The 12748-nt window shown below is 36.7% G+C and overlaps 1 protein-coding gene across 1 annotated transcript; it reads right to left on the minus strand.

The window, feature by feature from the left end:
• Positions 1–2235: 2235 nt before the first annotated feature.
• On the minus strand, positions 2236–9260 carry LOC135674545 (serine/threonine-protein kinase PBS1-like). The gene is made up of 5 exons (XM_065184490.1): positions 8872–9260; positions 8241–8446; positions 7829–8018; positions 3869–4260; positions 2236–3109 (listed from the first exon to the last, which is right to left on the minus strand). The coding sequence occupies exons 1-5, from the start codon at positions 8990–8992 to the stop codon at positions 2630–2632; spliced, it is 1389 nt and encodes a 462-aa protein (XP_065040562.1). The 5' UTR covers positions 8993–9260; the 3' UTR covers positions 2236–2629.
• Positions 9261–12748: the final 3488 nt, after the last annotated feature.

Raw genomic sequence — 12748 nt, forward strand, 5'->3', positions numbered from 1 at the left:
AAGGGTGTTTCAGCTTGGACTATCTTTTTCTGAGAGTCACCATATCCAGCTGATTAACTTATCTTTTACCATCAACTTCTTTAGATATCTGCATATCTGAAATGGAGGAATTTATGATTTAGTGCACAAAACTGGAGGCCATAAGTTCTATTGCCTTTATGTTTAAGTACTTGTTTTTATTATTTTGGTTTTTTATCTTTTCTGACTTCTGAAATTTAAATTTGTTGAATCTTTCGTATTCAGATTCATTTTATTCTAATTTTATTCTGGAGAAATGAAAATCATAGTAACAGGAGACATTGCCACTTTGAATAACTTTGTCCTTTATAAACGCTTTGTCTCTTGATAAAATTGAGGACTTGATGAATAGTTGTGGTGGGTCTTCTGACTGTTGAAAGCTCTGAACTTCCTCAGTAATGATTACAAATTGCAATCTTCTTTATACATGCAAAGTTTTGTGCTTCCTTTTATGCTTATCGCTATACAACATTCATGTGAGCGACAACTAAAACCATTTACGTAATGTATCTTTATCCACCATCCCATAAGGAACTTCAATTTAAACTTTGTTAGCTGATAGCCACGTCAATGTTCTACTAGTGTATACATTTGCCATTCAATTCAAAGTAACAATTGTGTTATGTGCTACCAGTTATTGTTTGGCAAGATCTTCTGTCTTGAATATAATGATTGGAAAATCTCAATTGTAAGTAACATGGTAAAAAGATTATTGCAGTTGCATATTATTCTTGCAGAGAATGTTTCTTAGGATGCAATGATAATACGACAGGTGTAGATAAGTTGGGCTTACTTTGAATAATATATATTCATTGCAATGTCAGGTAGATTAGCTGGTAAAGACTTTTAACAATTTGTCTTATGTTTGAATTCTGCCTTCCTCATTTACCCTTTGGCCTTCAAAAAAAAAGAAAAGTATATTCAGCACAATCTCTGTTCCATATCACCATTTTTCTTACTTTCTTGACAAACAAATGGTGATTTGTAACGGCATAGTGTTAGTCACAGAAGATTATAGTCTGTGTTGTATATTATTTGATTGATTTTTTTTTGTTTGTTTGTTTTTGTGTAGCAAGAGAAACAGAAAGCAATGGTTAGTGAGATGGTGGGGAAGCTTACAAGCGTATGTTGGGATAAATGCATCACGGGCACCCCTGGCAGCAAGTTCAGCTCTAGCGAATCCACCTGCCTTACCAATTGTGCCCAACGATACATGGACATGAGCATGATGATCATGAAACGTTTCCAATCCATGCAGTAAATTGTAGTTTCACTGCTTTGTAATTTCTCCTTCCATCTTTCAGCAGCATCTAATTTTTGTTATGTGATGCTTAGACATCTACTTTGTTCTTTCAGAAAATAAAACCCAGCTCGACTTATGTAAACTTTTATGCTCATCTTCCTAATTCTACATGATGTCTTATGTGATCGTTCTCCTGAGAACTCGTAGGACGAATCAGAAAATAAAACCTTGCTTCCATTCTATTGTTTTAATACTGCATGTGTGATGAACCAGGAAACAAAGCCCTGTCAGCATCACTCCAAATCAATGACAACCAGGAACTATTTTATCTATGATCCTCTGCATATAACCTGTGTGCCTCAATTTCTGCTCATCTCTGCTATCATTTGAAGTCTTGAATTTTGGTAATGCTTTAGATACGTCTCAAGTTTCTTTTTTCGATTTAATCTATTTTATCTTTCTGTTTATTTCTCTCTTTTTTTCTTTTGCATTTTTCCTGCAGTATTGTCATTTGGCCTCCGAGTAAAATAGTATTCTATAGAGGTGTCTCACTCTCCAAACCAAGTGCACCAAATGTGCAAGGATCAATTATTTTTGCAATAATAAAGTTGGTGATTCTTCCATAAAATCAAAAGAGACATCGATCCATTACTAGCTGAAGTAGGCTAATTCCTAAATCCAAAAAATATATAAATAACCTAAAAAAAATGGACTAATAACTAAAGGCAGATGGTATTGGCAAGAAGCAGAATAGAAAGATGAAGCTGGGGGCATCATGATGCAGAATGGAGGGACAATTCAGATAAAGAGACACAGCTACAGCAACAAAAAAGTTCAGTGTCACTTTCCACCTTTAAACACAAAACTTGCTTTACAGGTTCATTATGGAAATTTTGTTGGTAGGAGTACAGAATAAGAAGCTAACAATTTTCTCCAATGTAACATAAATAACCCGACTGGACAAGCAATCCAGCTATTCAAAGATGATGCACAGAGTTCTATTTCTTTGATTCAGATACATTTGCCTTCACAATTCTACAACAGATGCAGGAAGGTTTTAGAGTATAATCGAAACAGCCTGCCTACTCAAATTGGGATGGATAAAACCTTCCCACAAGTTATTCAGTCAGGATGAAGAAAAGGCAAAATACAACATGCAAAAATTTCTTGAACTTACAACAAGCACAAGAAATCCCGATACTCTCTTCAGTCATTACCCATCTTTACCGGATGCAGAGTGTGTTTTCTTTCTCTTCCCATGAAAAAAGGAATTAGATAAGGAAAAATAAGCTAACTTGTTAACAGGTACTTGCTATAATTTGCCACTTCTCTTGTACAGGAAAAAAATGGGAAGAGAAGTGTTCAGCTTCAGCTATTAGCACTTGAAGCATTTCGTGAACTGGCTCGTGTTTTCCCCCGCCAATTCTCTCCCCACATCTTTGCCTCTGCCACAGCTCTCTCCCGATCAAAATCCTTTTTGAAGATCCCAGCCATCTCCCTTGGTGAGTCCTCTTTCTCTGATCCTTCTAGCTCGCGTTTTCGGCCAGAATCTCCCACTTCCTCATTCTTTGTAATCATTCCACTCCCTCCGCGGATTCTTCTTTCATCATGGTCACCCCCAGATCTGTTACTAGAGGCAGGCGAGGCATTCGGATCATAAGCTTTGTTTGCCAAGTAGGACAAAGCAGTGACGACATCTGCAATTCCAGGACGGCTAGCAGCTTGTTCTTGGATGCACATCGATGCTACAGCAAGTGCTTGGTAAAGCCCACGCATTGGAAATCGGCCTTGCAATCTAGGGTCGGCAAGCTTTGGGAGTTTTTTTCGGTCGTTGAACATGGGCCTTGCCTGGGAATACATGAAATCTGATGAAACACATGGAGAAAATTTGCATGTCTTTTCATGCATCCTAAATCATAGCATTGAAAACCCGACGAACTTTTCTACCAATAAAATATTATTCACATTTATGCTCATAAAAGTCTCTGCTGCTCTCCAATCTAAACAATAATCCCAGTTTGCCATAGAAATATGCATCTTGAATAGGCAGATGAATGCATTACAGTTGTCAAAATGTTTAACCCAGTCTTTCATCAATTTAAAGTTGGTCCCATATATATGGATAAACTATTTGCTCAGTTGATATTATGTTATATGCAACCAAGTCATCAAATCTAACTTGGAGCCAGTTTCATTTACTATGCAGCAGAATTGCTACTAAAGTTAGTAGTCAACTTAGTGCTTTAAGTGAGTGAATTTAAACTAACCTGTATGGTTGGAACTTGGAACATTATGGCTTCTTGTTGTATGGTGCTCATGACTTGGATTTTCCATTGAATTTATTCAAAAAGATGTATGCCCAAATTATCTGAGTAATTATAAATACTTCATGATTAAGAAGAATTACATTAATTAACGCATATGGAAGGACAAGAATACAAATAGGTCAGTCATAACAGGTTGCTGTGCTCACTTGATAATTTTCCACCATATATTTCTAGATCAAACTTGACACACCTGATATAACTCACAAGTAGTCTCCAACATTCAAGATCATGATAATAGCATCAAACGATAAATTTAGTATGAACAAATGAAGAAGCTTACCCAGGAAATAAGGTTTTGTTCACCATGTGGTAATGCGCTATCAATGGCCTTCCGCCCTGTTATCAGCTCCAGAAGTACAACTCCAAAACTGTAAACATCAGATTTAACTGTCAGCTGTCCAGTCATAGCATACTCCGGAGCACAATAGCCATAGGTGCCCATCACCCTCGTTGACACATGAGATTTATCGCCAGTTGGACCGAGCTTTGCAAGACCAAAGTCTGAGAGCTTTGGGTGAAACCCCTCACCCAATAATATATTGGACGATTTGAAGTCCCTATAAATGACTGGTGGGCTGGCTTTATCATGGAGATATTCCAACCCCTTAGCTGCACCTGCAGCAATTTTCATCCTTGTGTTCCAGTCCAGGGGTTCCTTGTCAGGCGGGAGATCTGTAATCATTCAAGCTCTCAAATATATCAAAACATTATTAGGTTCTTAAAGCTTTGCAGGACAAATGACTTTTTCCAATTTAACTATGAAATAACAAAGGTTCTCGTTGCTTTTAGGTAAAAGTAGTAATTTACTATGTGCAACATGTCCAGCATGCGGGAACAAGATCAAAAGGTGCTTTGGACATGATATACATGATTTCCACCAAGAATAGAAAATCCCATCCCTATTGTACTGAAATATATTCAGACGATCAAGGAAGAACTGAGTTAATTGCACCAAACCAATTTGTGAACAAGTCAAACGATCATATAAATCACAGAAAGTCATATGAATAACTAAAACTGGAGGTCTCTTGAGGTTTATTGCTTAAAGATAAAAGCTAGGACCTAAAGAAATGTGATTCCAAGTCTAATTGAGAACTAACAACTTAGTCTTCAAATCTTAAAGTTTCATGATTCTTCTCAAGGAATTGTTACTTGGTGAAAATTGCAGGCATCATTACATTCTAAATATTGACATTGAACAAAAACCAAAGAAAGATTTCCTTGTTTCTGTTAAAAGTAACAACACCACCTGGATAAGATTTCTCAAAACCCTGTAAAACTAACATGATATAACAAAAAACTTGCATTTGGGAAGACTGGTGCCTGATTTTATGTGTGTGCTGGCACTCAGAAAAATACGTTGAGCCACTATGAATGGAGAACTTGATACTCAAGATACCAACCTTAAAGCAAGCCAGTCCAGAAAATGTTTAGAAAAGTTTGTGGGCCACATGGCTATCCAAAATCATGAGATGATGCTTATCCAAGAAAGCAGAAGAGAATACTTTTATTCCAAAACAGACCTTTTAAGACTGATTTCATTAAATTAGGCTCTACCTACACGTTTCTTCTTTTTTTCCGTTGTATTGAATGTCAATTCAATTTGTCATTTTGCAGCAGGGGTAGAAAGTCCACACATATAACCTATAGAAGGGCTATAAATCAACTAATGTAAACAATTTTAATAGTTCTACTTAAGGAGAGATTTGCCTATTTGGAAAATCAATTGGAATATACTATTAGTTCAATAACTAAGTACAACAACTAGTGGTGATATAGATTGTTTTTGTTTGCAACTGTTAGAACTTTTAAAAGGAAGGAATTCAGCCAGCACACTTTCAAGTTACAGACCAACAGATCTTTATTATGAAAAATGTCATGTTCTTTTACATCTGTTATTTTCTGTTCTCTTTAGATCAACTAGTTCACATCAGATTCCATATTAGAGCAACAGGACATGCTGCAGCTCATGACTTTTGGCCATGATCCTTTTAAGAATTTCAAGCTAATATTGATCAATACTTTGTTTCAAATTTGAGTTCACAACAACGCAAAAATGAGAATGCAGAAATGTCCAGAACCCAAGGTTTGATAATCATGGTTAACTGCCGCTGAACATACAAAAATTTGGCTTTACCATAAGCATATGTTGTCAAGGATCTGAAGAATGAGGAAATCATGGGTTTCAATATGTCGCTTGTACATTCTTGAATTAAGGATCAACAAACATGATAGATTTCCTATTGAGATCCTTGAAGCTCTGACAACCATGAGTTTACAAGTTTATATACCCTCTTTGACAAGATCTGTAGGACAGATTGGTCCTGTAATTCCTACAGCAACCGGAGTGTTGATCAGATAGCAAGCTAGCATAATCCCAGATTCAACTATGAGAAGAAACATCAGGGTACATCAATTTCCGATGATTCTTCAGTAAAAGTGGGGCACATCATTCAATCAATCATGAGCTACAAAGTTTCTGATAGTAAATGCCTTGAACATGATGGCATTATAGTTTGATAATGGATAACAACATCCCCATCACAGAAATTGTTTGGTAAAACTTGTTGTGGATTGCTATCATATCTATGCTAACCGTCTGGCATGCTCAAGCAGGAAAGAACCCAGAAACTAATGTAACAAAGTTTTGGTGACAGCTTGAATTCATTGAGGTTCGACTTCAGAATTCTTTGATCTACATGTTGTTTTTGGTCCTTATGATCTTCCATATGCAGCACATTTATCTCTTCCCTGCAAACTTGAGGAACGTCTTGAGTTTGTGCTTGTCAAGATTTAGGGGCAATACAAGAAGATAAGCATTCTCTCATCTTTCAAGAAGAGGGTCTTGGAGAGTTTTAAAAGTGGCCAATAGGAAATCTAAGGAGAAGAAATCCCAATGTTTTGGTGACCTGATCAAATTAGGAATCAATATACTGCTAAAAGAAATTAGTAGACTCAACCCTGACTAAAAGTTAGAATGTAAGAATATAGAAACTTCCACCTAGTATTATCATGATTTGATCTTAACCTGAACAAGACCCGACTTAATTAATCAAACTTGTCATCTACCAATCAAACTTGGTTTCATTATTGTGTAATGTTGAATTAGACTCACACAGCTGTTTTAGCAATACTAAGCAATTAAAAATTCAGGAATGAGATTTGGCTGGATAAGTGGATTAAGATCATGACCTCAGAGATAATTAGATTTCCCTACTAACAAACTTGAAATGTAGCATTAAAGAAGAGTAAGACAGGCAACCTTTTTCACAAAACTAAGCAAACACAGTGGCCTTTGATTTTCAAAGTATGCTATCCTTAATAGAGCTAATCCTTTCGCTCTTTGGGATTCCATCTCAGACATAAGATGTATACAGCCAATTAACATGTGGCCTAGAGACCTAGATGGTACTTGATGGATGACAATGGAAAAGCATCTTTCTTAAAGGTAGCAATTCACAATGTTAATCAATTGTCATAGAAACTCTGTTCCATTCATGCCACATGAACAAAGACCAATTTGAAAGTTACAGGACCTTACTTGCAATGGTTGTATCACAAGCTAGCAACATATGGAATAGAAAGTCTTCACTCCTACTTTCATATCTTTGACAGAAGAACATAAAAAAGAAAAGGAAATGAAGACAAAAAAGCAAAGTATAAATATATGAAACATACATAGGGCTGGCATCGGGGTAACATGGCGGGTTTGAGTTGATTTTATTCAAACCATTCTTGCCCCACCCCGCCCCTGCCCTGGTTATAGTATCTATCATCCTGGCCCACCCTAAAACAAAAAAGGACTGACGGTTTTTGTTATTCTCCACTCTTCCCCAATGTGAATAGCCTATAAGAGTACATGTAAGCACATGGATTATTTAAAAGATAGGGCACACACACACACACACATAATTGTTGGACCAAATTTTTCATAAGGCAGGGACTTCAGAATATGGACAAGTGAGATCGTCCAATCCCCATCAGTTCTAAAAAATAATCTGCTGGCCCACTTCATTTCCAGTCAAAGACCAGCCCAACCATGCCGGCTTTAGATAATGCACCATGGTTTGCTTTGAGATAGCCATTCCTAAGCATAGGTAGCTGATACTAATCTATTTTCTTGTTCTCTCTTATTTTTTGACAATTAACAAGATACAGTGCTTACAATGCCAGAAAATAAAAGTTAAAAGACTAGAGAAATCCAAACAATGAAATTCAAACTAGGATATAGAAACCATACCATGTAAATGATCTTCCAAAGATCCCAATGGCAAAAACTCATAAACAAGAAGACGTTGATCTCCATCAGCACAGTAACCTATTAGATTTACTAGGTTTGGGTGATGCAGCAGGCTAAGCATCAGTACCTCCACCAGAAACTCTCTATTTCCTTGGAGGCCCTCTCTATCCAACTGTTTCACAGCCACAATCTGCCAACAGAAGTAGAGACAGAAAAGATTCTAATGAACAAGAGCAAATTTAATTCTTTTAATAAAAAAGGAGAAGAATGAAGAGAAGGGGAGGTTCACACAAAAAAAATCCAAATCTCACAACAAAATATGCATATTTTTTTCCTAGGAAACATGTTTGTCTGAAAAGATCAAGAGTACTTATACAACAACTAAAGCAAAGTCATTTCCAAAGAAACTGACCTGACCAGTGCTCTCAAGACGCCCTTTGTAGACCCGCCCAAACCCCCCTTCTCCTAGAAAGCACTCATCTCTGAAGTTCCTAGTTGCAGTTGCAAGCTCCCGAAAGGTAAATGTATGTGCTGAAATGTTAACACTAGACACATCCTTCTCACTCTGCGCTTCCCTTTTTGAGCCTGAATTGCTTCGATGATTCACACTATCAGCTACTGCAGATCCAACAAACATACAGAATAAAGAACATTACAAAATTGTAAGAAACAGATATCGATAGAACAATTTTATCAACAGTAAATGGCAGATAAAAATCCATCGACTCCATGTTGCATCATAAGGGAAAAGGGAACATTATTGAACAAACATCAGCCTGATTAAGCATAAAACTGGGTAGCAAAATATACCATGTTCGTAAATTGTTGCCATAACCTACCAATTTCATACAAAATCACCAGTACAATGACACCAGATACACGAACCAGATCAAAGCATCGAAAGATAAATGGGGTGATCGACATTACTACCAATCCGCATTAAAAATCATCTTTTTATTCCGTTCAATTAATGTTGCTTCTCTAATCTCCAGATCGGATCAACCTTCGATTAACAAGAAAAAACTGAAAGAAAGAAGACGAACCCGAGGACGAACGATCGATGTGGGGAGGAACCATGGGGTGCTCCTCCCGGCTATCGTCCCTCCCATTCCCTGGATTCAACACCCCTCCCCGCCTCGACTCGAAGCACGGGAAGCAACCCATCCCTCCCCGCGATCAGATCCGAGCTCAAGGGGCGAAAAGCCCCTAAAGATCGGCTTTTTCGGCTCCGGCTCCCATATTCCCCTCTCCTCCCCCGCCAAATCGATTCCGGGCATCAAACTCGATTGCGATTCCTTGTGCTCTGCGGTCGGAACCACCGAGCCACCATGGAAGAAACGATCTCTAGCGCCGGGTAAGGGGCACAGCAAGGGGACGGAGGCAAAAGAGGGGAAGCGACGGCGTACGCGTCGGCTCCATATGCGCACGTTCCTATAAGAATCTATCCACGCCTCAATGGAATTTATGAAGTAGAATAATGTTGGCGGTAAGAGATGTCCACTTAAGTCAAAATAAAATTAAAATTAATAAAGGATAATTAATTTTAAAGGCAAGAAAAAGAGGACACATATCACATATATTAATATTAAAATCTATATTTATAATTTATATTATATATATATATATATTAAAATATTATTTATGAGATCCCGAGTTAAATATTTTCTCTAACTTTTTTTTAAGATACTTAAAAATTCATAAAAAATTTCAAGAAGATTAATCCTTTATAAACATACACACAAAATGTTCTACGACCTAAATAAAATTAATTAAATTATATATATATATATATTTTAGAAATGCACATTATATGATTTTTGATGCTACTGTCCTCTTTTTGTTAGTTGGCATACCCAAACTCTAAAATGTCTCAAACATGATTTTCTAAGTATACTTTAAAGCCTTAAAATGTGATTTGGGAAAAAGTAAAACATCCCCAATAAATTCAAATATAACTCATAAATAATTAACACAACATTAATCATATCGATAGGTAATTCTGATCTCCAGGCATAGCAGTGGATATTTTCTTATGTTCTTGAACCTTGATTGGTGCAATTATGTTCCTTTAACTCGGTTAGCTTCCTTCAATTCAACTAAATGGTCATGCCTTCTTCTGTTCTGATCACAGTTATCCTTTATTGGATTAAAAGAGACGTCGGAAGTATCTAATGCCGCCATCAGATTGCTCATCATATGTAGTTATTGTAATTGTTTTATTGTGACAGTCTTCATAATTCTTGAAGGGTTATTGTAAGCTCCCGTTGTCGGTGATCCTCATCGAGGTTATTGATCACCGACGGCTTCGTTCGAGGCAACCAGAAACGTTTGTCAGGAAGATCTCTCTCTCTCTCTCTCTCTCTCTCTCTCTCTCTCTCTCTCTCTCTCTCTTTAAAGACCTGAGTTTAGAAAAGATTCTCGATTAGATTCTTAAACATTTAAATTAGAAATTACTGAAGTAGTTTAGGGATAGAAATTACTGTAGAATCTCTTTTATGATTAAAATTATCTGAACATTTGATTAGGAAAAATATTATCTGAATCTGCGATGGAGTAGCTTAACTTAGCTAATATTCCTCTCTCGATTATGATTTTTAAATTGGGATAATCTAGATACTTAATTCTTCGTAATATGATGCTATAAACTATAATATTCAACCCTTGCATATTTGCATGAGTGAGGTTCTCACCTTGGAGTCATCTGTCTATGTGTCTATGTTGTGGATATTGTGATTAAACTATAACCATTTGATTGAAAAAAATATTGGTGATGTTTAGATTTATCCAACTCGATTTGGCTTACGAGAAAGACTTGAATATTCGCTTAGGCATTAAGATGGGCTCAAATGCTTGCTTTGCAACTGATTTAGTCAAATAGGATTTTTAACATGATTTCTTTGATGCTCATGTGAATAATCAATAAGGGTAGAGTAATTTTAGTAAATAGTATCTGACCTTGATTACTATACTTAATGTAATCTTTTTATAATAGGTTAATCGATAAAAATATTTAGAAAAATAATCCTCAATCTATCACAATTACACATAATATTCTCTAGACTAATATTACGAACTAAAGTTCACGTGTCATAGTTGTGGACTAGATCATCTATGCTATCACGCATCAAGCTACTATTAGGGGATCCAAAAGTATAATTATGTATTGACGGGATATGTTGGTTAATAGTAGGCCAAGTGCCCTTCGACACTTGGCTCGGGATTGGTGTGTTGGAGGAGGCGTTGCCCTAATTACTTCGACTTACTTTCCTACATTAGGCATCAAGTTGGTTTGCACACATTGGGTCGGGACCTGGTCATATTGGGTACTTGATTGATTTAGCCACCTTGAGCATTCATCGACCTAACCACCTTGAATGTCAACCTTGTCGCGTTGATTGTGCGACCATGTGGGTGCTTGGCACATCTAGCTATCTTGGGCATTGGCCTAGTTGCCACCTCAGGTGTTGGCTAACATGATCGTGTCGAGTGCTTAATCGAACTAGCCATCTCAAGCGCTTGTTTGACCTATCACCTTAGGCACTAGCCGACTTGGCCATCTTGGGAGATGGTTGATTAGATCCCTCTAATGTCCAAGTTAATAATCAATGAAGTAATTTAGGGGTAGCAATGAGAGTCTAACTTCGGGGTATAGAATTCCCTTTTATCATAAAAATTCTCTAATAATTTATAATTAAGAAAATATTATCTAAACAAAATAACATTGAATGAGTAACTTAACTGACCTAATATTTCCCTCTCAAATATGGTCTTTGAATTGGGATAATCCTTAGACAATTCTTCACAATACATAATACCATAAACTATAACATTCAATAATGCAAAATAATCCTTCTACGGTTATAGATGTCGATGGTTGTAGTTCTTATATGTAAATGTCTATATGTAAATGAATAAGATTCTTACCTCCGAGTCTTGTACCTATGTTTTTATACCTTGTGATTGAATAATATGCATTAATTATAATCGTATGATACAAAAAATATTAGTGATGTTTGGATCAACCCAACTTAGTTCGAGCCTATATATGTATGACAAAGGGGAAGACTCAAATGCTCCGGGGTTGGGAGGGGGGGGGGGGGGGGGTGTTCGAATATGTGCTCTATGACTAACATGTAGAAAAACTAAGGTCGGGTGGAGTTCCCGATGTAGTTATTCCGATGCTCAAGTAAAAAACTCACATTTTAGTAAACAATAATTAAGCTTAGTTACCAGCCCGAGGTAGTCTTTTATAGAGGATTAACCAAGGAGAATATTTTTAAAAATATTTCTCACTCTGTCATTTCTTGGTACAAGTGGGATGTTCTCTAAACTGTTATTTTAGACTAATGTCCACGTGTCTTAGTTGTAGACTAAGTCTTACCTTTCTCACTCTACTACCATGTATTGAGCCATGTTGGGGGAGAATATTTCCTCTATCATTTATACGAAGGACGTATTAGATATTTTAGAGGCTCTCATTTATGAAGGATGTATCATGCATGTAAGATGTTTATATCATGAAGAATATGTCAGATGCCTCGAATGCTTTTGTCTACAAAGGACGTATCACGTGTTAAAGATACTCACATTCATAAAGGATACATTGAAAGTTAGGATGCTTTCATTTGTGAATGACACATCATACATTTCACATGCTTTTATCCAGAAATGATGCATCATACATTGCAAAAGCCTATGTCCATAGAGGATGCATCAAATATTGGGATGCTTTAGGTTGTTTTAATTGTACTATCATCGAAGGGAGTGCTTCAAGCTATTTTGACCACATTCAGGCTATGTTATCGCGCTATCGTCGAAGGGGGTGCTTCAAACCATTTTGACCACTCTTCAAGCTTTATTGATCGTGTTGTCATTGTAGAGAGTACTTTGGGTTGTGTCAACCATATTATTACCATAGAG

Source organism: Musa acuminata, chromosome BXJ1-5, assembly GCF_036884655.1.
Source record: "Musa acuminata AAA Group cultivar baxijiao chromosome BXJ1-5, Cavendish_Baxijiao_AAA, whole genome shotgun sequence".
Taxonomy (NCBI): Eukaryota; Viridiplantae; Streptophyta; class Magnoliopsida; order Zingiberales; family Musaceae; genus Musa; species Musa acuminata.

Coding starts and splice junctions, on each gene's coding strand:
- LOC135674545 (XM_065184490.1), bottom strand. CDS start 8,992: ATGGGTTGCTTCCCGTGCTTCGAGTCGAGGCGGGGAGGGGTGTTGAAT. Junction 8,019..8,240: donor GTCTTGAGAGCACTGGTCAG/GTCAGTTTCTTT, acceptor TTCTGTTGGCAG/ATTGTGGCTGTGAAACAGTT. Junction 4,261..7,828: donor TTTGGAAGATCATTTACATG/GTATGGTTTCTA, acceptor GAATGATTACAG/ATCTCCCGCCTGACAAGGAA.